Raw genomic sequence first — 24,759 nt, forward strand, 5'->3', positions numbered from 1 at the left:
TCCGAATCTTTGTCTTATACAATTTAAAAAATACATTATATTTTCTGTATATGGTTCATCATTTCTGAAAATTTGTGACTATATATCACTCATCTGAATACTGATACTATACCAAATAATTCAGAAATTACCTTTTTCTCCCTTAAAGGATTACTATAAAATCCCCCAAACAGTGTGTCATTTAAGATTTTACTTTCTCAGCACTTTGGGAGCGGAGACTGAATATATTTCACAATCAAATTTGTACATGTAAGTTCCAATTTTCATGTGATCCTGTTGGAAACCAATGCTATTTACAGCTTATTTATTTATTTCCCTCTTTTAAATACTGCACTATTGTGGAATATGTGGATGGTTTACAGATGTAATAAAATAAAATGTTCAAATCCCTAATTTAACAAATTAAACAAAGATTAAATTTCGGAAAAAGGTAACGGTAAAGGTTCCTCTTGCACATGCGTGTTAGTCGTTCCCAACTCTAGGGGGTGGTGATCATCTCCATTTCAAAGCTGAAGAGTCAGCGCTGTGTGAAGACGTCTCTGTGGTCATGTGGCCAGCATGACTAAACAACTAAAGACACATGGGACGCTGTTATCTTCCCACCAAAGGTGGTTCCTATTTTTTCTACTTTTTCTACATTTTTACATGCTTTCGAACTGGTAGGTTGGCAGAAGCTGAGACAAGTAATGGGACCCCGCTCCATTATGCGGCACTAAGGATTAAAACCGCCAAACTGCTGACCTTTTTGATCAACAAGCTCAGCTTCTTAGCTGCTGGGCCACTGTATCCCTATTTCGACGCGGTGACTTTGGAATAGAGCAGGCTAAATTGCTGATGAAAAGGATAGGATATCCAGTTTCTGAAAGATGGCGGGAAAAGCCAAATTGCAATGCTTTCTCTGAGGATGGTAAGCGTATGAGCATCTAGATCTCAGGAGAATTGCTTAATCATGAGGGCCAGGAATGCCCAAGAGAAACTCTGCTTTGTGGGATCTACTGCCTTACCTTCAGGGCCAAAGTACCAACTACATCTCCTCTCAAATTGTTAAGAATAAGCCAGTGAGAATCTACTTCAAAGAAATGAGATGCCCCGATTCCAGATTTAAGTAATCTTGAATTTTGTACCATATATAGTTCTTAATGTGGATGCATGCTTTTATTTTTTTTTATAGAGCCATGCATGACATGTTTAATAATATAATTACCCACAAATAATTTTTGTATGCTTTGGTACATGTAGATTTGAGAGTTCGTGTTTCCTACCATTCTTTCTCCTGAACCCCCCAAAGCCATGTTTAAATCCCACTATTGTCTTTTTGAAGCTGTGGGAAGATTTTCCTGACTCTTTTCCTGTTTGTCTTGTTTTTTTGTTTGAAGAACAACTCTGCATTTATGTGCTTGTACATGTGTATAATCCATGAGTTCAATTAAGAGAAGCATCTGTTGAGTTTATTTCTCATTGCCAAGAAAAAGCTGCAAATCAGGGGCATCTGCTCTGCTTTTTGTCAATGGTTTTTCATAATATGTTCTACAAGACAAATGTTTAGGACCAGGAGGGTTCTATTTATTTCTGAGTTCCATCTTGATGATTGTTTGCCTCAAATGGTTGTCAAGGAGACTGATTAGGATTTTCAACTGGTTTTCTTAAGAAAAGAATTAAACAGGAAAGCACACATGCGTAATGTTTTAAAAGGTAAACAAAATTGCATATAATTAAAACAAGAGCAAGCTAAAAAGATCATTTGCAATTTTGTTATTACGGCTGCCATTAGCAAGAAAATTTGCATTATTGCCTTAAATACTGTTTATAAATTAGTTACACTAATTCCATTGACTTAAAACTATATATTCCTGATAACTGAGCTGCAGTTCAAGTTGATAGCACTTAGAACTTGTTTATTCTTCACTTTCATAATTTTAAAATTGAATGTTGTAGCAAGCTTAGCCAATCTAAGTCACATTTTTAGATTGATATTTGAATTTTTTAGCTTGACAGAACTTTGTCATGAGAAACTGATCAAAAGTTTTCTGTTGGTTGCTTTGTTGCTGTCAAAAAAAATTTGCCCCAATATTGTAGCTTGGATACGAGAGAGCAAACCTAGCAATCGCAACACCAAAACCTCTAGTCTCCTTTATTTATGTCCAATGGCAAACAGGAGCCTGGTGACTCTTTTTAAAAACCAATCAGATGCAATAAATTGTTGTAGATTTTGTCCTTGTTGCGGTCACAGACAAATATGGCTACTCTTCTGGAATTGTAATTTCTGCCAATATGCTATTTGTGTTTGTGGAAACAGCAGTCTGGAAACACTCTCAGATAAATAGCAACCAGATGTACAGAATCAATGCAGAAAACAATATAAAAGTAATTATCTTATGTTATGTTTCTTTTCTCATACAAATAACTCTGTTACTTGTTTCCCTATATTAAATCTATTTCAGAATATATGTTAACACAAGTACACCATGGATTCCAATTACAGTAGAGAAAAGCAAGAAAATCAGTTAAAGAACTTGCATTTGTTAATAGAATATAAAATTGAGGTCCATTTTTATTAATGACTTGGAGACTTTTCCTGTTACTATTTCTAGCAAAACTATATATGGGAAGAATTTATTCATGTTGTTTGAGATTGTTTTTTTAATCTATTATGTTTACAGGTTAAACTTTATATCAAATGGATATTCCATAACTCAAATCACATATTGAGTTCATTTACTGAAATACTAATATTACCAATAATAAATTTATATTATCTCACCAGCTTTGCTATGAGTGATCCTGTAAACACTACAAGGCCATGAATCCAAATTATAACACAAGAAACCACACTAAAAGTTTGCAGTAGCAAGAAGGTATCTTCATTATTTGAAAAAAAAATAAAATTCAAACTTTGTCATCACATAAAAACATGACATATGTAATAAACATATTTACACTTCTGCTTCTGATTATAAATATACATTATATACAAAATAATGTTACAAAATGTAGAAAGTTCAGTGCTTCCGATTTTTACTTTAAATTATTGAAATGCTAGGCTTCAAAATAAACTACAGACGGACACTAATATAAACCATATTATTGATTTCTGAAGCTCCTCTTCACAATGGCCTTGTGTGGTCAGACCAAAATGTCAGTAGTGAACATGCCAAGCAAGAATTTGATTGCACAGTTCAAGGCTGGAGATGAATTAATCCAGCCTGGGATTTTCAAGGTCAGGAACATTGCTCTTCCACCACAGAAAACACGATCCCAACTTCCTTGAATGAAAATTTGCTTCCTCTCTCTGCTTCCGCCATATTCTCTTTCCCACAGTACTTGTTTATCGCTATGAACAGCACTTCCTATCTGAAATGTCTATTATTATTGCTGTAAATGTACAAGAGAGTCTATGTCAATTCTGAATTTCCAGTTCAGAACTGCTCCTTTGGATTCAAAAACTTAAGAATATTCCTTTCTTTGTAGAAAAGTGAAGAAAGAAACAAACAGAGCAAACTAAGGACTTTATAGTCCCCCCTTGCCACATAATGGCTTTCGCCACCGCCACTAAAGTCCCCTTTGTAGCTTAGTCTTTGTCAGGTGTTTAGAAGAAAAAAATCAACTCAATTAGCGTGGGAGTTTCTGCAGCAAGTAATAGAAAGGCAGGATCATAAACACTTGCCTGGCTGTAAAAAAAAGTAATGGTGCAATCTTCCAGATTATCTGCAGTGGAAAGGACAGAGATCTCTAAGAGAAAAATCCTCTCCTTATTCATGTAACACAGAAAAACACACTTCTGTTTATGGTGACTAGTAGTGCAAAGGTCATGAAAACAGCTGATTGATTTTAAACGCACTTATAAGGCTTTCAGGGAAGCCCTGGGCTTCAGTTTCCTTTTCTCTCAGGTCAGATTATGCCTGGGGAGGTCGCTGTGATTCACAAAAATAAGAAATCCCAGTTACTGCTCAGTTCACCAATGCAGTATCCAAGGAGGCAAAATGCCAATTCAGTAGCCATGTTCCTTAAGTTGTCTGTAAGTAATAAGGGGGAAAAGGAGGGGTTAAATACAGGAGCAACAGGAGTGGCTATTAGCCACTCCTGGACAATACTGCTTGGGTGCTGGAGGGGGAAAGGCTGATGGGTCTTGATTTGGGTTCTCTAGATTCTCAGACACGCTTTTAGGCACTTCCAAATCCAGAAAAAAAACACGGTGACATTGTTCTGTATCCTTTTTCTGCATAGAAAAATATGTTTCTTCATTCTTCTCACAGTGACGATTAACTCTGTGATAATGTCAAGGACCTTTATGCTGACAGGCACCTTCCAAGACTTAAGTTCTGGAAAGTCATATAACTGTCCATGAGCAACTGGCATGTCGTTTCAAAGGCTACTAAGAGACATCTTTGTCTCTCCCCTGCTAGTAGTCAGTTACATTCCTCCTATTAGACTTCAAAATAAGGAAACAGGGGACAAAAAAGTATATTGCATCTTTTAAATTCACAGTCTGTCCAGTTCACCCACTTTCATCCACTCCTCCTCCTGAGAGCAGCAAATTGCATATAATTAAAAAAAAAACCAAGTCCAATCCAATTTTGAATTGTAAACAATGTAGTAGGAATGTCCACTTCGTGGCATCTCTAGAACTGAGGTGCAAACAGAGCAGCTTTCTCTCTTATACCTGCCATAAACATAGAAGAGAGAAACAGACATTTCAATTAATCCAATACAAAAATAAAATTAAGTATAACAGATATAATGCAATCCTTGACTTAAATAGTTTGAATGTACTATTTTAGTAGCAAGGAAAGGCTCTTTATGATTTGTGAATTTTACCCATGTAACTCTTTATTTAAGTTAAATCTTATATAGACAATGCTTTAATTTGTTGAATTCTTGCGTCCTTACTACCTATGCTCTGATTTAGAACCTTAGATTCAAAGATGGTGTAGTCTAACAGAGTTATTTCTGATCACACAAGGTTTCCTGGTTTCCTCCAATTTCTTCTTTCTGCTCTGGCCCTCTTGGGTCACATCCCTTGCCATTCTGAAGATCCTCCCAATTACCATCCCCAATTTTTCATGAGTTACAGGATCCCACACATGATCAGACTTTGAATTTAATATTTTGTTGAATCATTTATTTGGAAGATCATAAGCAATATTTAATAAGCCTGTCTACATTGAAAACACACGTTGCATTGCTCTCTTTTCTTTCTGAATGTCACGTTTCTGAACATTATTCAGAGCAAAGATCACATTTCTGTAGGCAATGTACATACCTCTGTAGCTATAATACATTCATTCCGCTCTTCTGTTATTACAAAAACAGACTGGTACATTGAATCCCTTGGAGAGCATATTGCTGATATTCTACATTCTGGCTTTTCACTGTTGAAAAATAAAATAAGATACATGGTGAAAATTCAGAACCAATGTCAAAGCTTTATATTGCAAGACATGAAAAAAGCTTTATATTGCAAGACATGAAAAAAAGTATATTGTAGGGAAATTGTGATTATTCTTTTTCATCTCTGTACAGTGGAAACTAATGACATTTATGGTTTCTATCAACACCCCTCTCTGTCACATTATATTTGAAAAAGCAACAGCTGTGAACTTGGACACACTTGAGAAAGACTAAAACTTGTTTCTCTTTTCAAAACGCAAGTTCAATTAGAATAAGGAGAAGCTGTACTCATCATTGAATATCCTTGAGTTTATCTTTCATACACAAAAAAAGTGACTGCAAAGGACTAATTGAAAGGAAAACACTGATTTTTTTAACAAAAAGACTGTCTAAACGTGATGTATTGTAGCCTGGCTCAAATTACAGGAATTTCTTGAAGGAGTAATGTCATAGAATGTAGACTTCAGGAACTCTTGTAATATGGAAAACTTCTGTTTAAACCTACACATCAAAATGATGAGACTAGCACAATAGTAAGAAAAACTAGAAAAAACAGTTCAAATTGTTCATATTATTACACTGGAAAATGGATGAACATCACTTCAGTGTTAAAAAGAGGATAGAATTTCACCAAATTTGTTTTCAGTATTTGGTTTGCAGGTAGTCTTTGACTTATGGCAGTTGGCTTAATGACTGAAGTGATAATAGACTTCAAAAAAGCTATTTACACCCCATCCTTAAAGTTACAATTGATGTGCATAACCCTGTGATCACTACACTCACATTTTGGGTGCTTGGCACTCAGGTCATATTTATGAACAATTGCAAGATCCCACAATCATGTGACTTTGATTTGCAATGTTTTTTGCCACTTTTGAGCAGAAAACAGCAAAAAATAACATGGATATACTGGATAATGATGTGATTCACTTAATGATCATATGATTTACTGAAGGACCACAATGACTCACTTTATGATCATGAAAACAATCATAAAATCAAGTCCAGCCACTTGTTTGCAATGAAGGACAGGGAGGGGAGTGGTTTTTGTGAATTAAATACATCATCCCTTATTTTTATTCTAGTATGCTATGATTCCTATTCACAGCAGTATCATTTCCAACCTAAGAAAGGCTACAGTATAGTAATACCAGACTAGCTTAAACAAAAATGATAGGACATGGAGAAAGAAATACCAATAAAATGGTATTTAAAAATCAATATATAAGATTCAAACTTGTATAGAATATTTTCTCATGTTGGAAGTATTTCTTTTCTAATTAGAAAAATAACAGTATTTTCAAAACATGGCCAATTACTTTTCTTGTAATAATGAAGAATTACTATACTAATTAGTATACAAAAAATTTAAAATATCAAAGACATTGTCACCTATATTTTCTGACATTTGCTTCTTTTTGAGGATTTTACACTAAAACACAACATTTATTGTTCATAGTTTTAACAGTGCATATAAATTCATCTTCTAAAAGAAATTTTCATACCTGCATAACCAGAAGGGTGATTTCTCTCCTATACACTTTTCACTTTTATGGTATTTATCTTCCTGAGTTCCTCTATTTGTCAGTTCCTTCACCAGGTTATAATCCAATGTATGGTTTTTAAGTTTGTAGTTTGATTTCTCCAGTGCACAATCGATTTCAAGGTCTTTATTTTTATTGGTGTTTTTAAGCTGAGAAGCTGGGATGAGATTTTCTTTCTGGAAGTCAGACACGTTGTTCATAGTTTCTGAATTTTGCTCTGGGTGTCTCTGCATCTGTCGGATAACTATGGCTATCATGCAGCACAGGATGAGGAGAGCTACTAACCCAACTCCCATGGATATAGCCACCCAGGGAACTGGCTTAGGAAGTGGTGGAATGATGCTTGTCACAGGATTAACTGCAAATTGACAGTGGATGCCCAGGAAGCCAGAGGGACAGTGGCAAGTAAAGCTGTAAAGCCCAGTGTAGCATGTCCCCCCATTTTGGCATGGTCCAGAAGAACAACCATCTCTAGTTCTAATTTCACAATTTCTGCCAGTGAAGCCTGGCAAGCAAGTACATTTGTAATCACGACCAGCATCAAGATCTTGACATGATCCTCCATGGAAACAGGGATTTCTTGAACATCTGCTGATGTGTATCTCACACGTCTGACCAGAGAAGCCTTGGCGGCAGCGACATACATGCTGTTGGCCCATTACAAAACACTGCCCATCTACAGAAGGGGGAAAAGCCTTTTTAGTTCTCACAAAGCATTGCAATAGTGCAAAGAGTAGGAATGTCCAGCTATAAACTAACACCAAGCTAGAATAACTCAACTTTGGAAATAACTATTTAAAACAAACCAAAATCCCCTTCCTGTTCCATAGTCTTAAATCTTTTCCCCACTTTGCATTTTTAAACAAAACCTTCAAAATATCAGTACACATATAATTTGGTTCTACAGATTTGCTTCTATGACACTTCTGGGTGTTCTGTGTATATTGTATTGGTTTCACTAATCTGTTACTAAACCTGCTTCTTATCCTACACAATTAAAGTGAACAAAGGCTCTCATGAGATGTAACTATATTGCCTAAGGATTTTTTTGGAGAGTTAAACTTCATTTAAGTGGCAGATCTATGATATAATACAAAGTTGAGGGATGTTTTATTCTTTCCTTGAAGTTCTTCAGTGAGAGTAGAATTAGGAATGAACAATCTGATTCATTTAAAGACATGTTTATTTTAAAAAAATACATTTGTCCAAATTCAACAAAACTTTACATGTTTTAGTTGTTCCTTGACATGGCTACTATAGCTTAATGAAATGAGAATATATATGTATATATGCACACAAAGTTACAAACCACTCCTTTACCCCTGTTAATTATCTGTTAATTAAAAATATCTGAAAAACATCCATGGAAGGTAAGGATTAGCATTTTGTCAACCTAGAAAATTCATAAGGAATGAAAATAGGAAAATGAAAGTGAAGAGAGACTGGAATGAAACCAGAAGCAAATTAAAGTTTCTTTCTTGACCATTCTCAAAAACTAAGTCCTCTTCTTATGGCTTACCATTAGCACAGGGATTGTTGGTACATCTGTCTACTTTTTTCTCACAATTGGATCCAATAAATCCCATGCGGCAAAGGCATTCATAGCTAGTTCCTTTTTCTTTTTCCAGGCATGTTCCACCATTAAAACACGGAGACTCAAGACAAGTCAAGGTAGTATGCTCACAGTTAATGCCATCATATCCTGGGAGACATGTACATTTGTATTCATTTCCTAAATCCTATAGGAGCAAGCAAACAATATGTATATAAAATTCCATGAAATACCAATTGTTTCAGACTACATATTTTTGCATTTAAGTCAAAACAAACTCAGATAGATGAAGCTAGATTGCATACAAATAACTGCCTAACAATGATATGGAGATCCAGAGATCAGTTATTAATGACTCCATTGTTTCACATATAATCCTACGAAAAATAATTCATTGTATTTTATTTATATTAAGATTTGATTGTGATTCAATAAAGCGTCCATGATATTGTGTGCAAGCCCTCTGCCGTGAATGTAAAGGTAAAAATTCTAAGGTTCTGTAAATCAGAAAAATTGATACCTTAATGTTACATGAAAGTACATAACACTAAATTTCTATCAATGTAAACTCTAGGAAAGAAATGTTTTTATGCTCAGTTTATACTTGACATTGCTGTAGATTATGTATTTAACTAATATTAAATATTCTAAATGAATACTGCTGTAAGAATAACACATTGGATACTCCAAATAACCTCTATTGTCTTTTCAAAGACAAATCATTGGAGATAACATCATCCAAATGTTGGGAGGTCACTATTCCCTCAGTTATTATTAAGCTGCTCAATAGGAAAATAGTTGTAATAGGAACTGTGGTTATGTGTACAGCTCCCAAGGCTTTCTGTAACACAGCAAGAATGCCCCCTCCCATTTTTGCATCATTTATATTTGCAAAACTTTTTGCAGGCCACAGTATTTCTTTACTGTTTTCCTTCCCCAGTAATTAGGAAGAAACTCCCAAGATGGTTCACATCACTAAGCCTATTGCCTGAAGCTTTGGGGTAAGCAATGGCTGTTGGAGGGACTCCTATTTCATCCTATCGCCTGGCTTCTGGGATTTTCCTCTCTCCAGAAGTCATCTTGGAACTATCTGCACAATGACAATTTGTATTTTTTCCCTTTGTTGCAAAAGAAAACAGGTGAGGAAATGAAGAAAATGTGGAAAGCATCAGCAAAAGTGACAACCAATGCCCAATTCTGCAAAATGGAGAATATTCCATACAGCTTTGGAAGATCCTTCTCAGCCAGAAGTTGAAGACATTAATGGGGTTGTATGAGTGGATTGGGTAGGCTTGAGGGCAAGCACAATGGTTGTGGGGGATATGTCAATTTGACAGTATATTGTTATGATATATATTAATATAACTTCATGTGTGCAATCCTATTAGCCTTGAAAAAGGAACTGGATAAAATAATAATGCCATTTTTACTTTCATAAATTAACTATTAGCATATAATTTATCCTTACTGTGCAACTACCCCCATTTTTGCAGGGGCTGCTATCACATTCACTAATATTCCTCTCGCAGTCCTTGCCAGTGAATCCCTCTTTGCAAGAACAGGTGTAGCTTCCTTGACCGGTGTTCATGCAAGTGGCTCCATTTTGGCAAGGTTTATGATGGGTACAATAATTCAAATCTAACAAGAAACAAAGAAACAAAGAACAAAAGAAAACTATCAGTCAATGAGACAGATCAGACATTCCAAAGAAGAAACATGAAAAACACAGCAAAACATAATGAGTTCGGCCAAAATATATTTGCCTGAAAGTGTGTTGCTTAGCTGTATGTGCCTTCACTACTGTTTACTGGGACTACAGAAAATGCCTAAAATAAACAAACTTGTCCAAGGTTATTACTTCAGTTCTTTTTACTCTTTTACTCTTGACCCTGACAAGAGAAATATAAACATTTTCTAGGTGATGATAAGTTAAGTAAATAAGAAAATAAAACAAGCAAGCACAAGGAACAGCTTATTTTGAAGTCTTCCTTTTTAACCTAAATCAAATCCCAATAGATAAAAGAGACAAGGAAATAGGCAAAGAGCATTTAGTGCAATTAGCACATCCAAGGTGAGATGGTATCTGGATGGTGCCTTTAATAATGAAATCAGACAAGCAGCATTCCATCTGCTGGAGCAAATCTTAACAATAGAAGAGGACAATCAAAGCCAACCTATCGGGAATGAATATCTGCGTAGCTCCAAGTATGATTTAATTCTGAAAACTAGCCTAAACCAGAAAAACTATATAAACATTATAAACATACCAGGAGCCATCCTTTACTTATGGATGTCTTGACTGATTTGTAATGATGGAATTTAAAGATTTCGTTTAAAAATAATACTTGTATTTTCTTCTTAGTGTTGTCTGATTGGTTGCTTATTTTTCATAATATAAGCCACTTAAGTCACATAATGAAGCTATCAATGCATAATAGTCACTTCTCACATAAGCTATCAATGTATTAGTCACTTTTCACATAAGCCGGATGTTGTTTAGGACCAAGAAGGAATTACTGGACTAAGATGACCCCCTTGGTTTCCATGCCTGAAGGAGTTAGAACCTAACTTTACTCCAGCACCTTAGCTACACCATGACATTGGCTCCTAAATGCCAACAATATGTGACTCATAAAAATCACTCTACGAGGACATATGTACTTCAACAGAACAAACTTTCCTTGATGATGTTTGCAGGTATATTTCTGGGTAGTTCAAAAAGATTGGACCAAGCCTTGTCTTTAGGACAAGCAAACAACAAATGCTGTTTGATCATGTGTTGCTCATCCTGCAAATCATACTATAAATTGCTCTCAAACAATTATTTAGTACAAATAATAGCTTGGTCAATTCACTTTATTTTCTCTCAAATTCAGAGTTCAGGCAACATACTACATCTCTAAATTATCTGTTCTAGATGGTCATACAAGCACAACTTTTTCAGTCTTTAGGAAGATGTTGAAGAAAATTAGTGTTATATGAATCATAAATGTTTGCTATAGATATAATAGTCAGATACAAGGAGTAATAAACAGCATCATTGTACCAGTTAACCATATTCAGAGGGCAAACTGAATTAAGGGTGACAGAGAATATCTGAGACCAGCACAGATTGATCATTGCAAAAAAAAAAAAAAAAGTTTTGAAAGCCAAGGAACTGAAATTGTCCTTGTCAGTATCAGAACAAAAGGAAGAATAGGATCTGAAATTAAAGGAAGTCTAGCAGAAAGAACTTAGCCCAAATACTTAGAAGAAAAAGTAGTGGAATTTAATCCTAGCTGTGAGAAAGGGAGGAAATTTCTGGGACCTACAACAATGTTTTTTCTAAAAAAAAAAAAAAAATCCTGCATCATCAAACTTGTTTTAGAATTTGATAGAATGGGTATACTAATATGAATGAAGATTAGAGGCATCTCTGCACCATTAAATTGTCCCACCATGAATAGAAATGCCCTCCAATCATTTTTGGAGGATGACATCATCCTCAACTCCTTCTAGTGTGTTTTCCTGTTCCATGTTAAAAAAGTATTGTTCTCCATCTTTTACCAGCTCAAAAGCATTTTGTCTGCTGTACTTCACTTCCTTCTAAGCAATGTCTCATTCTTTGATTATTGCATGTAGTGGCAGGAATATCCCCTTCATCTGGGCTTATGGTCGCTGTCCTGCAGTTCTCTAACCTCCACTAAAGATTCCTGTTAAAGACTCCTTGATTATTGTTTAAAATTCTAGCATGTATACATGTGAGTGTCTGTGTGTGTGTCTGTGTGTCTGTCTCCCTTCTATCTATATTCTGAGCTATTTTTCTGTGGGACTATGTTAAACAATGCACCACTGAAATACTGGATGTGCTTCTTTTTTTCCACCCAGTTCCCAAATGGTTAATTAATATTTAAGATGGCTTAGAATCAAAATCAGCATGGAATAGGAACACTTCAAGGGGCAGCTTGTATATGCTTTAGAACAATGTTTCCCAGATCTGGCAACTTTAAGATGTGTGGACTTCAATTCCCAGAATTATCCTTGCCAGCATGTTGGCTAGGAAATTCTAGGAGTTGGTCCACACATCTTAAAATTGTCAGGGTTGGAAACACTACCTTGAAGAATACAGTTCAGCTTTGGAAGACTTTAGTAGAAAACTGCAATTGCTAATTAACCCATGATTATGAAAATAAATTTTAAGAAATCTTAATAGTTCATTTAACAAAATATAACCTTAGCATTTGTTGTATAACTTCCTCTTATATAATATAGATCCCGAGTCTGTTGCTTTTGATGGAAGTTTTTGGCAGAAATGTTGACAACAGTTAAGATCAAAAACTGCACATATAAACACACTTAATTTGCTTACAGAATTAACTACTGCTCTGGGGTCTCCTACTTTGGATATAAATTGTGGACTACATTCATATCACATATTAAACTGCAAAAAAAAATTCATGTTAACACTAACCAACATTAACATGTAGTATGAATGCAGCCATTCAATCCTTACTCACTTGGCTAAGGGTGTTATGTAAATACAACTCAAATAGAATTTTTGTTGTAGGAGAAGAGTCAAGACTGAATGCTCAGCATCTCTATTTTAAAGTAAAGGAATTATATATAGATTTGGTCAGCTGTTCAAGTAATGTAACTTTTCCTTTCTCACCTCCCTTCAGATAGCAGCAACCCCACATTGGCTTCACAGGACTCCCACTTCCTGGGCATAGCTGGGAGGCAAGGAAAATTCTAGGCTCCCATCCCATCTCATCTCTTATTTAACTCCCATCCAAAATATTATAATAGAGAAAAATGAAAGGAGGAACACTTGTCATAATTCTTATCCACTAACCTTGATCACAGAAGAGGCCACCCCAGCCTTCATCACATAAGCATTTCCCTGGTTTTGTACATGTACCATGACGACAGCCCACATGAGGAATGCATTCATCACAATAGCGGCCCCGCCAACCATTACGGCAACTGGAAAGAAATTGAGAAGTTTTAAGATACCTGCAACAAGATTTAGTCCCAAGAAAGACAAAGTTTTATGAATGATGACAAGTGGAAGGAGGAAAAAATGGGATTTTTACTTGAATTTTGGCTCTCAAGTTTAATACTTACATGCATTCTCCTGGATTTCTGCAAAATCCACTTTTTTCTGAACACCCAGCTAAACAGATGGCTGGCAAAAAAAAAATTCAAAACTTCATTCAAGGATGACTTTAATGCATTTTAAGATATTTTTAATCTGTATTGTTATTTTCCCTGTGAACGCAATAGAATTTGTCCTCCCCCACTTTTCATTTTTATAACAACTCTGACAAGTCAGTAGGTGAGTAAGGGTATGATTTGTAGTTTTATCCTTGGGGGAAAAGGGGTGTGTGTGTGCTGTGTTTTGCCCTAAAATGGAAATCCCAAAGGTGCTTTTCAAAAGGCAGCTGGATTTTATTGTGTTTTTTCCCCTTGAAAATGGTTCATTTTTCATCTAAGAAGCTTCTTTGTTCCTGGAATATTACTATGCTGTGCTCAAAATTATGTCCATGACCACAGAGCTCCCAAACAGATTTGTTCTACATAAAACTGCACATTTAAATGCAGATTGTCAATCGTACACTGCATTTGATTTTTCGGTAATGATATCTTCAAAAAACACAGCACCCATATTGCTAGTAAATATAGATTTCTTTTAGCCCCGAGACCATATTGTTTTCACAACAAATACAGACTTGATTTCCTCAACCCAGCTAAGTAGAACCTGGTTGTAAAGTGTAAAATTTCAGCAACAGCAGCACAGCCACTAGCTTTAGAGGACTGGTGAGAACAGGACTGCCCACTTAGACTTTAGCTCCAAATGTTTTTAACAATCAAAGCAAAAATACCCAAAGTACAACTACTAGTTTTTTCCTATTGTAAAGCTGTTTTCTTGGTTGGGAATATTTAGCAAATATCAACAGTGTTAACTGCAACATAATAGAGCATTCTACATGGCTGAATCCAAATACCTCCTTATCCCCAATGAAACTCCTTCAAGCCACTCAAAAGTGCTTTTTCAAAAGGCAACCGGACTTTTTTTTCATTGAGGAAGAAAAAAAAGTTTCACTTCTCATCCAAGAAGCTTCATCAGTTGTGATGGTTGGGGATAGCAATAGCAATAAGCACTTAGACATATGGACTTAGCACTTAGACTATAAGTCCTCAAGGACTACCTTGTAAGTTGACTTACAATTTGTTACAACAGTACCCAAAAATGTTACATTTTTCAGTTACAACCTTTGCAGCATCCCCATGATCATGTGATCAAAATCCAGCCACTTTGGCAACTGATTCATATTTATGACCCTTGCTGTGTCCCAACAGGCATGTGATCAACTTTTGTGACCTTCTGACAAGCAAAATCAATGGGGAAGCCAGATTCACTTAACAATCGTGTTAACTGTTAACAATTGCAGTGATTCACTTAACAACCATGGCAAAAAGGCTGTGAAATGGGGCAAAATTCACTTAACCAATGTCTCACCTAACAATAGAAATTCTGGGCTCAATTGTGGTCATAAGGTGAGGACTACCTGTAGACCTATATGGACTTAACACTTAGGCAACAGATGGAAGGATAGGAACTGTCCTTCCAGTACCTATCTTTCCATCTTCCACCATCACAGCTGATGGAGCTTCTCGGATGAGAAGCCAAAAGTTTCCTTTAAACAGGTTAACAGAGTTGGAAGGGACCTTCTAGGTCATCTAGTCCACCCCCCCTCCCCAAGCAGGAAGCCTATACTATTTCTGACAAATGGCTTCTTGTTCCTCAAGGAAAAATAAAACAAGTCCAGTTGCCTTTTGAAAAAGCACCTTTGAGACAACTATGACCTGGATGGCTGAGAATCTCCACAGCCATCCTTCCAACCTCCATAACCGTCAGCGTGAAAGTCCCTGCCGCGCGCGCTTCCCTCGCGACCCACAGCAGGCGCCCGCGCTTTTCTCCCCCTCCCCCTCCCGCAAGGCGCGCGTCCTCCGCGCTCTGCACGCGCCGACGGTGGCGTTATAGGCGCGCGCAGGCACCAGGGGGAGCTCTTCCTCCTCGCCTGGCGCTTCCCGCCTGCTACTCGTCCGCAAACTGGAGAGCGGAAAGTTACTCACCCTCCGTACAGTAGTTTCCAGTCCAGCCTGCCATGCAGACGAGGCTGCCATCAGGTTGGCAAAGGTAGTGTCCGAAGAGGTCGTCCCGACTCCTGCAGATACGAGAGCAGTTGTCGCCGTAGTAGTGCTCGTTGCAGATCACTCGGTAGGAGTAGCTGAGTTTGGCGCGCTGGTTGCTCTGCTCGTCTTGGGACCAGTCCTCGCCCACCGCCAGCGAGCGCTGGATCGCCATTTGGCTGATGAGCCATTTCCGAGCTGGGGTCTCGGAGCCTGCGAAGGATACTGCCGGGTTAGGCCTTTATACATTTGCCCTCTATAGGCAACCAGTGCGCTCTCCCTTTCCAGGAGATGCCGTTTTCCACCGGTGTTCCACTTTCACTTGTAACCAATTGTTCCAAACTCCTCGGCATTTCTCCCACACTGATCCCTAGAGGAGAACTTCCGACCTGGAGTATCTTTACCAGCTGCATCACAGGCAAGCAATACAAGAGGAAATCATCCCTACATTCTCCACACTGAGAGTTGCTTCTCTCGCTTAAGTTCTCCCTGTCGAAGTTAGTTACAGCATCTCTTCCAGTAAGTTACAAGTGACAATTCCCCTCAGAATTCCCCCATAAGGCACCCAATGGCTCCTGGAGCTGCTTTAGTAGTATAGTTTATAGTAGAGCTGCTCTGCCATTAAACAGAGTGCATGCTTCAAGAGCTGGGAAGGGGTGTGTGTGAAGCAGTGTTGAATCTAGCTTGTCCTGCACCCTTCCACTAGAAGACTGAACCGCCATTAGCAATGCCAATGCCAACCCATGTTGGCTACAGTTCCTTTTGTCCTTTCCCTTGATGAACAACATATGGTGGGACAGTCTTAGTCACATTACATCATCCTGACAACACTCTCTGCTAACACATTATGTTTTAATTTATTAAAACTATTTCCCAATTATACTTTGCCTTGTATGCCTTCTTCAGGGTCATCTGTAACACTCCCCTAATGTCTGCCCAGATTTTATGCAACATGCTCCATCTTGATGCCTTCATGGTTTGTTTGCTTAAAAAAGTTTTCCAAATGAAATATCTAATATAATTTAAAAGGAAGAGTCTGAAATCACAATCCTTGTGATTTCCAAATAAAAAGAATTAACCAGTTTATCCCTAGCAGTTGTGGGGAAATGCTACCATTGTAATTACATTCCAAGGATGGGAAAACACACTATAGTTCAGGCAATAAGTCTGTAAAATAACATTTCTTCTTCACACAGAAATGTATAAAATTCTTGAAATATGTAGGACTCAGCTACTTGGTTGCAGTTATTTTAGAGAAAGGAATAAAGAGTCCCTATTTTTTTTTAAAAAAAATAAAGCCAGTATTTTAAATTGCCTTTAGTATCCACTTTTCTCGGAGACGCTTTCAAAATAAGAGCTGTGCTGCTGTTGAAATATCCTTTTCCTTTATGTCAGAAAAACATCCCAAAGCCATTATTCCTTTTCCAAAGGGCGGAATTTGAAAAAGGTGTAAAATACAGGAAAAGGCAGTCAGGACTTCTTGGCAGCCTTGTCGTTTTCTCACCAAAGAGCTCCTTTCTTTCCCACGCCAAAAATAAACGGGAGGAAACACAATTGTGTGGAGATTAAGTCGAGGACAAAAATCAAAGCAAAACCGATCAAGATGCAGGGAACACACAGCTCTGGCTTGCAAATTAAAGCAAGCACCAAAACGATATCCTAAAATTCTATGTGCACTCAGATGTATTTATTTAGCTTTGGTGACAGCTGTTTTGGAACAATACCAAAAAAAAAATTAACTTTTTTTCTGGGAATTATTTTAAATACACAGTAAAGTAAGGCAGCACACGGCCTCCCCCTAGCGACGGCCGAGAGACATAAAGTATTCACCTGTTGGATAATAACCTTCAGGGGCATGCCAGGCTTCAATAATCAGCGAGAAAGTTCCCTGTGGGACGAAAAGAAGCAGTGAGAGAAAGCGGCGAACGGAGGGGCTAGAAAAGGGGCTTGTAGGGCTTCGGGAACCCAAGCGCTGCTAACCATTTGCAAGCACTCTAACTGCAGGTCATCTTTCTCTCGCTATCCCTCCACAGCCCCGGGATGCGCGCTGCGAATGCCGTTTTTACATTTCGCTCGACTTAAACAACCCACGCATGTCTCCATGCTTTTTCAACACGAATCGGCAGTTTTTTGGCAGGACGCGGAGCGAAGGCAAGAACCGCAGCCTTTGCCTGTCGGCCAGCCGAGCAGCCCCCTCCCCTTTAGCTGCTTTCTCCCTCCTCCCCCGTTCCAGGTCTTTTGGAGGTGAGCTCTCACCGGCCAGGTAAAGTTAAACGGCAACTTGATGGGACTGCCGAAGCCCTCGGTCTCTTTGATGGCGAAAGAGTTGGTGCCCAGCACCGGGGTGGTGAGGCTGCCGAAGGTACAGGTGCCCGGGGAGATAACCGCCTGAAAGTGTTTCAAGCACACACGAAAGAAGGTCCTGCAGCCGACCCCGCAAGGCTCTCCGCTGGCCAGGAAACCCTGCCCGTTGACGAACTCGCGCAGCTCCAGCTGGAAGACGCCGGAGCCGCAGACCCGCTGCACAAAGAGGAGAGAGAGACACACAAAAGAGCCCGGTCAGAGCTTTCCCCAGTCGGCCGAGCCTTCGCCCCCCTCCCCCCCGCGCTTCTCCGCCGGCTGGGCCATTACCTGCAGCGGGAGCGCCAGAGCCAGCGCAAAGCCCAAGAGACGCAAGGCGGCCATCCTTCTCGGCTGCTCTCGGGAGCCCACGACGTCCACCTTCTCCTGCTTCTCTGGTTGGACCGGGTTTGGCGTCCTCGCCTTGTATTCCTCGGGGGGCTTGCAGGGATGCGCCTCTGTCCTCGGCCACAAAGTCGTCGGCCGCAGGTTTCACCCCGTGCAGCAGCGGCTCTCCCTTCCGAACACGCCCCAAACTTCGCAGAGGAGGGCAGTCCGGTATAATCCAGCTCTTGAAGCCAGGTGCGGGAGGGGGGAGGAAATATCTCCGACGGCCGCCTTTCGATACACTCCAGAGGCGTGCAAGAGGCGAGGCGGTGGGGTCCCCGGGGCCGCGGCGTGCTGGTACCGGTAGCTCCTCTTTCCCGGCCTCGCCGCGCTCGCTCAGCAAGTAGGCAACTCGCTTCCTTTCAGCTGCATATATAGCTGTGCAAGCTCATTATGTAAACTGCCAGTCAGACTCCGGAGATCCCTCCCACTTTTCATCTTTCATCTGGAATTGGAGTCAAGTGTGGCCTGGAGCTCGCAGATCCAGAATGCCCCGGGGGTGGCCTGTAGACTCGCCCCCCGAGGAACCCAGCTTGGTCGTTCGCCAGACTAGTCTTTGTGGGCTTGCTCCTCTTGAGGCTGGCTACTCAGGGAGGGAGGGAGGGAGGGAGGGAGGGAGGGAGGGAAGACCGGCCAGGGCAGAGGTGGGAGGGGGGGGAAGCATGGGTTAATGAGGTCTTGCCCATTCCCGTTCCGTTTCCCGCGAAAGTGGATACATTTGGAACTACAGTGCAGTTCCACAAGATAGGTGCGTCTCTACCTGTAGGTGCAGCGCCCGCGCCCACACAGCCCTGCTAGGAGAGACTAAGCTGGTTCCTGAGAAACTGAAAGGACGGCTTATCGACAATTGTGCGAGGAAGGCGCCCTATCTGCCCTGCACGCATTGACCGAACTCCTGCGGGGCTCCCTACTCTGAGCAGCCCGACGCTGCTAGGGGCGAAAGGAGCTCTACAACTGCGCGTTCTCCTCTCCGGATGGGAATTGGCAAACGAAGCGAGGCTTGTCCTGCAAGCGCTTGACAGCCTTCGGAAGCATTTGCGGGAGAGGCGGGCGGAGGGAATTCACTGCCGCTTCCAAAGCCACCTTCCCTGGCGTGGGAAGCTCATTTCTCACAGCCCGCGACAATTAGGGAAAAGAGAGAGAGAGAGAGAGAGAGAGAGAGAGAGAGAGAGAGAGAGAGAGAGAGAGAGAGAGAGAGAGCAGGTGAAATCCGATGGCTTGGCTTCCTGGGGAGTGAAGAAGCCATGGATGGGCGCCCGCCCTAGGAGGCAGCAGCATCCCCGCCACCGCTCTCCTGGGTGAAAACAACAGGATGGGGCTGAGCCCGGAGCCCTCCCTCTGGCTCGTGCGAAACCGACCTGGGAGGCTCAGCCCGTCTCCTGGCTGCAGGCTGCTGGCTGCCAGTAAAGCCCCTTGGTCTGCCTGCAATGTGTGCTTATTGTTGAGTCGCGTGTCCCTCATTAAAGCCAAGCACAGAGAAGGCCTTTCATGTGGCTTTTATTTCAGCTTGTTGTTAAATAGGGAAGGGGGTGGGGAAGAGAGAAGATAAGCCTTCAGCTGTATGATAATGAGGTTTTGTCACCTTTCTGCAAGCCCCAGTTCAGAAGGTTCACCGGGCCCTTCCTAGTTAAAAAATAAGTGAAATAACCAGTTGGCGCATTCTTCCTTTAGCTTCTATAGCTGATTGGCAAACAACCTTGAGAGAATAAGCCTTTTCTATTTCGAGTCGAGCAAACACAAACGGGGGAGGTTGGACGCCTGCCTTCAGCAGGGAGACCCCCAGTCTTAAGAGCGGAGCCTGGCAACTTTGGCACGGAATGATGGCACCGCCACTCCTGGGAGAACCAAGGGCGAAATAGTGGATATGTGGACACCCGGGAAGGGTAAAATTTGGGCAAACCAGATGGCTGCTGGTAGGAGGAGGAATCACTCCCCTGAAATGTTGTCAATTTTCTGCCGGATATTAGGCGACTCTGAAGGGATTTTTTTTAAAGCCTTGTCTATGAACTGCTGAACGTCTGCTAAATGAATCGCTTTGCAGAATGAGATGGGCGTCATATAAATTTAATAAACAACAAAAAGCATTGTAATCCAACGCAGGCAGTACCACGCTTTGCAAGGATTTTCCGTCCACTGAGTACGTGGCCGCCTTTATCTTTAAACGCTTGGGGTAACCACCTTATCTAACACCCACCCACCCACCCACCCCCGCCGCCGCCGCCTCTGTTCCTTCCAATTATGTTTGAGAATTCCTGGCCAAGCCACCCTGCCTTTGGGACGGAAGAGCAAAGGTGTGGGGCTCGAGGGGGAAAGGTGGGAAGAGGGAAGGGGGAGAGGAAAGATGCGAAAAATGCGGCACACGAGCTTGGTCTGATCGCGGGTTTAAAAAAAACAACACCCGGGGGCTGCCATGAAAGCCTTTGCCGAGGTCCTCGGAGGAAAACCGTTGACAATATCGGAGCCGCCTTCTAGAAGAGAAGGAGCTGGAAAGGAGTAAAGGCTTGTGGAAATTGTGGTGGTGGTGGTGGTGTCATCCGGCGTATGGCAGGCAGAGAACCGCTGTTGCTTTGCTAGCCTCCTTCCCCCTCTTCCTCCTCCTCCTCCTCAACTGTCAAAACTGATGCGAAGAGCTCCGGCACTAAATAAAACGAGAGGCCAGATAGCATCAGTGCTGATAAATGGTAATGAGTTTCTAGCCTAAGGGAACAGAAGGGCGGTGGGGCTCTTTAATTCGTGATTGAAAGGCTAGCTGGGCACGATGGGCTCTAACAGATGTTAGTATGTGTGTGTTTTGACTTGTCTCGGAGGTTTATTAGGCTAACCAGAGCCACCTCGCGCGGCCACTTGGCCCAGGCGCCATCTGGCACAAGCTGGGCGGCATGCGGGAGCAGGAACAGGAGCAGGGGCATCGCCGAGCAGATCCACAGGCAGCATCTACCATATGGACTCGCTCTATTCTCTCGGGCTAATGTAGGTTACAGCCGGAGCTCCTTTTCGCGCGCGGCTCGGCCAAACCTCCTTCCAACCTGCAACCAGGTCCCGCGGATAGGATTTCTTTTCACCTGTCGCTTGCAACGCTTCCCGCGCGCCCTCGATCGAAAATATTAAGGAGTGGGCAGCGCCCGACCCCGCCCTCCTAAAAGCAAGCCCTCCCCTTTTCCGTTCGCTCCCGGGATCGCAGTGGCTTTTTCTTTCGGGGCCCCCCTCTTCGCTTAGTTTTCTCCCTTCCCCACTCTTCCCCCCCCCCGCTGCCCCAGAATGACTTGTGGGGCACAGAACGCGCATCCCTCCTCTTCCTGGTAGTAGTAAGCAGATGTGAAAATCTTCTTGAAAGTCGCGGGCATATATTGTTGTGATTGTAGCTATTAAAGAGGCTGCAGTAAAATAATAAACAAGGAGCAGAATGCACCATCTGTTTTGTGTTTGCGAAGAATAAGAAAAAAAAAGTCAGAAAGAGATTAGAAATGCCACACGGGGCAGCTCCCGGATCTGAGACGTCGCAGCAAGTTTGCAGGACTCTCCACACTTCTGTCTCTTTACCTGAATGTTTGTCATCAACCATATGGAAAGCACCATGTACTGTAGCTTCAGCCGCTTTGCTGCTTTGTCAGAATCCAAGGTCACTCTGTAGAGTCACCAGATACTTCTGATTCTGCATCCACAATTCTTAAGAGAGTCTGCCCATTGTGTACATTTAAGAATAAGGTTCTACATTTAGGCAACAAAAAAGAAATGCACAGGTGCAGCATAGGTGGTACTAATCAATTGTAGTAACTGTGAGAGGGATCTTTGAATCCTAGTGGACAACCATTTAAATAAGAGCCAGCAGTGTGCAGCAGCTGCCAAAAAAACCTACACAGTTCTAGACTACATAAACAGAGGGATAGAATCAAGATCACATGAAGTGTTAAAACCACTTTATAATGCCTTGGTAAGGCCACACTTGGAATACTACATTCAATTTTGGTCACCACAATGTAGAAAAGATGTGGAAACTCTAGAAAGAATGCAGAGAAGAGCAACAAAGATGATTAGGGGACTGGAGACTAAAACATATGAAGAACAGTTGCAGGAACTGGGTATGTTTAGTTTAATGAAAAGAAGGACTAGGGGAGACATGATAGCAGTGTTCCAATGTCCCAGGGGTTGCCACAAAGAAGAGGGAGTCAAACTATTATCCAAGGCACCTGAGGGTAGAACAAGAAGCAATGGGTGGAAACTAATCAAGGAGAGAAGCAATTTAGAACTGAGGAGAAATTTCCTGACAGAGCAATTAATCAGTGGAACACCTTGCCTCCAGAAGTTGTGAATGCCCCAACACTGGAAGTCTTTAAGAAGATGTTGGATAGCCATTTGTCTGAAATGGTATAGGATTTCCTGCCTAGGCAGGGGATTGGACTAGAAGACCTCCAAGATCCCTTCCAACTATGCTATTGCATTGTATTGTAAGTAATTAATTATATTTAATTAATTAAATAAATATACACAATGGCCAGATAATTTTAAGAGACCAATAACACTTAAATGTAGGTTATATTTGCAAATATATACATATTTGCAAATAAACAACCATTCTGAAGTGGGGGGATGGAAAAGGATTTCTCTGCTCCTGGATTATGTATCTATAACACGATTTAAAAAAGACATTCCTTTCAGTGAGAGAACAGTTTTTTGTTCTGTTTTTTTCCCTTTAGTTTATACAATTTTCTTTAAATATGTGCTCCATTAGCAAAATCACAATTATCACACTGCTTTGAAAAAATGAATGTATTTGATTTGTTGCTATCCTAAACACTGCAACCACTGATTTACCTTTGTATGTGTCCACACAACATTGTGGGGTTTTATTGGATTTGCACCTGAGCACATGATAGTAGTAATCTTAATTTTAAAAGAGTTTCAAGCACCATGTTTGACTAGACTAGGATAGTAGAAGTGAATAAAGAGGAAATTCAGTACTGAGCATTCCTTTAGAATCTTTTATTTGAGGAATGTTTCATTTGGATTAAGTTTGCCTATTTGTGTCATCCTGCCTATTGCATTCTATTATGCCTAGTTTCGTAAAATTTTGACAGGGATCTAGTATTTAAAATATATCCCAAAATTTAATAGTGAATTTGATATCCTAGGAAATATTTTTGGAATTGTAAGAAAGCAATACTGTCCATAGTTAATGGTTCCACATAAGTGTTTGCATGTCCTTTTAACTGTTGGCAGTGCCAGTACTAAGAACTGAAAATATTCCAAGAAATCATTAATATCCTGACTCATTCTATGAAATGAGCATCAAACAACTATTAAAAGAAATAGGACTGGCCTAAAAACTACATAGTTAGAAACATTACCGTTTATTTTACTCTCAGCTGATACGGACTGCAATCCCACAATCATTAAATTTATTGAATTTTAATAATTCCGTTGCAGAACAAACATTTGTTTCCTACTGAAATTAATGGAACTTACATTAATCAAGACTATTTTTATATATTAGGACCCTTGATTTCAACTGAATGCAAGCTACCATATTTACTATACATCACTGCAGCGTTAGATATTCAAAGCTGTCCAAATATAAGAAAATCCATATACTGAGTCTGTTCCAGCTTTTCACAGCCTTATGCCTTTCACGTGTATTGGTGCTCCTTAAAACAGAACCCAATTTACTCAAGCCAGGATGAATGAGAACAAGAGTTAATACAACAGTTGTACTTCAACACTTACAGATGTCACCAAATAGGTGAAGACTTATCTTCAGACTGTAGTGACTGCAACTAGTAAATGCAAATCAAGGACTTAATGTTAGGAAGAAGACAAATAATGATCTAAATCTCTTGATTGGTGGATTAAATATGTGTTATCAAGTCAGCATTGATAGCAACCAGATAGATATTCTCTGAGGGCTGGTTTCTAATCTTATTTTCTGCTGTCCCAACAGGGCTTTCATTACCACTGTAACTGGGCTCCATCTACCATGCTGCTGGTGGTTTTCTCTTCTCTTTGCTTTCACCCTTCCCAACATTAGAGCCTCTTTCAGATAACTAGATCTTTGCATAATGTGTCCAAAATAAGTTAATTTGAATATGGTTATTTGTCTAAATCTTTTAAGAAAACCAAAGTAAGTGTTTTTTCTGCAAAACAAATCTCCTTTATATGGGGTATTCTACGTAAGCATACATAGAACCAATATATCCCTACTTGTAACTTTTGTGGAATAATATATTATGTTAAACTTACTGAATTTTATAAGTTGGTTTAACTGGTTTATGCAAAATTATGAAAACTGAAAAGATATTGATGATAAAGACAGAGAACTTTCTACGAACTTTACTGAGCAGATTTAAATTATTGCATGCTGGTAACTGAATTTCTATACTT

At 40.2% G+C, this 24,759-nt stretch overlaps 1 protein-coding gene across 1 annotated transcript; it reads right to left on the reverse strand.

Annotated features, from left to right (window-relative positions):
- Positions 1-2,838: 2,838 nt before the first annotated feature.
- On the reverse strand, positions 2,839-18,722 carry DLL4 (delta like canonical Notch ligand 4). Its single transcript, XM_014058014.2, has 11 exons — positions 18,289-18,722; positions 17,914-18,177; positions 17,488-17,545; positions 15,601-15,870; positions 13,588-13,648; positions 13,316-13,446; positions 9,953-10,122; positions 8,452-8,671; positions 6,894-7,608; positions 5,261-5,369; positions 2,839-4,660 (listed from the first exon to the last, which is right to left on the reverse strand). The coding sequence occupies exons 1-11, from the start codon at positions 18,340-18,342 to the stop codon at positions 4,655-4,657; spliced, it is 2,058 nt and encodes a 685-aa protein (XP_013913489.2). The 5' UTR covers positions 18,343-18,722; the 3' UTR covers positions 2,839-4,654.
- Positions 18,723-24,759: the final 6,037 nt, after the last annotated feature.

The sequence above is a fragment of the Thamnophis sirtalis genome, unplaced genomic scaffold, assembly GCF_051295495.1.
Source record: "Thamnophis sirtalis isolate CommonGarterSnake01/CBP01778 unplaced genomic scaffold, rThaSir2_p1.2 scaffold_1, whole genome shotgun sequence".
Classification (NCBI taxonomy): domain Eukaryota; kingdom Metazoa; phylum Chordata; class Lepidosauria; order Squamata; family Natricidae; genus Thamnophis; species Thamnophis sirtalis.

What these genes read in the sequence shown, in the direction of transcription:
- DLL4 (XM_014058014.2), bottom strand. Translation starts at nt 18,342, where the DNA reads ATGGCCGCCTTGCGTCTCTTGGGCTTTGCGCTGGCTCTGGCGCTCCCG. An exon ending in TGGCCTCTTCTGTGATCAAG is followed by an intron (nt 10,123 to 13,315) that starts GTTAGTGGATAA and finishes GTTTCTTGTTAG; the next exon opens with ATTTGAATTATTGTACCCAT. An exon ending in CAACAATCCCTGTGCTAATG is followed by an intron (nt 7,609 to 8,451) that starts GTAAGCCATAAG and finishes CCCCTTCTGTAG; the next exon opens with ATGGGCAGTGTTTTGTAATG.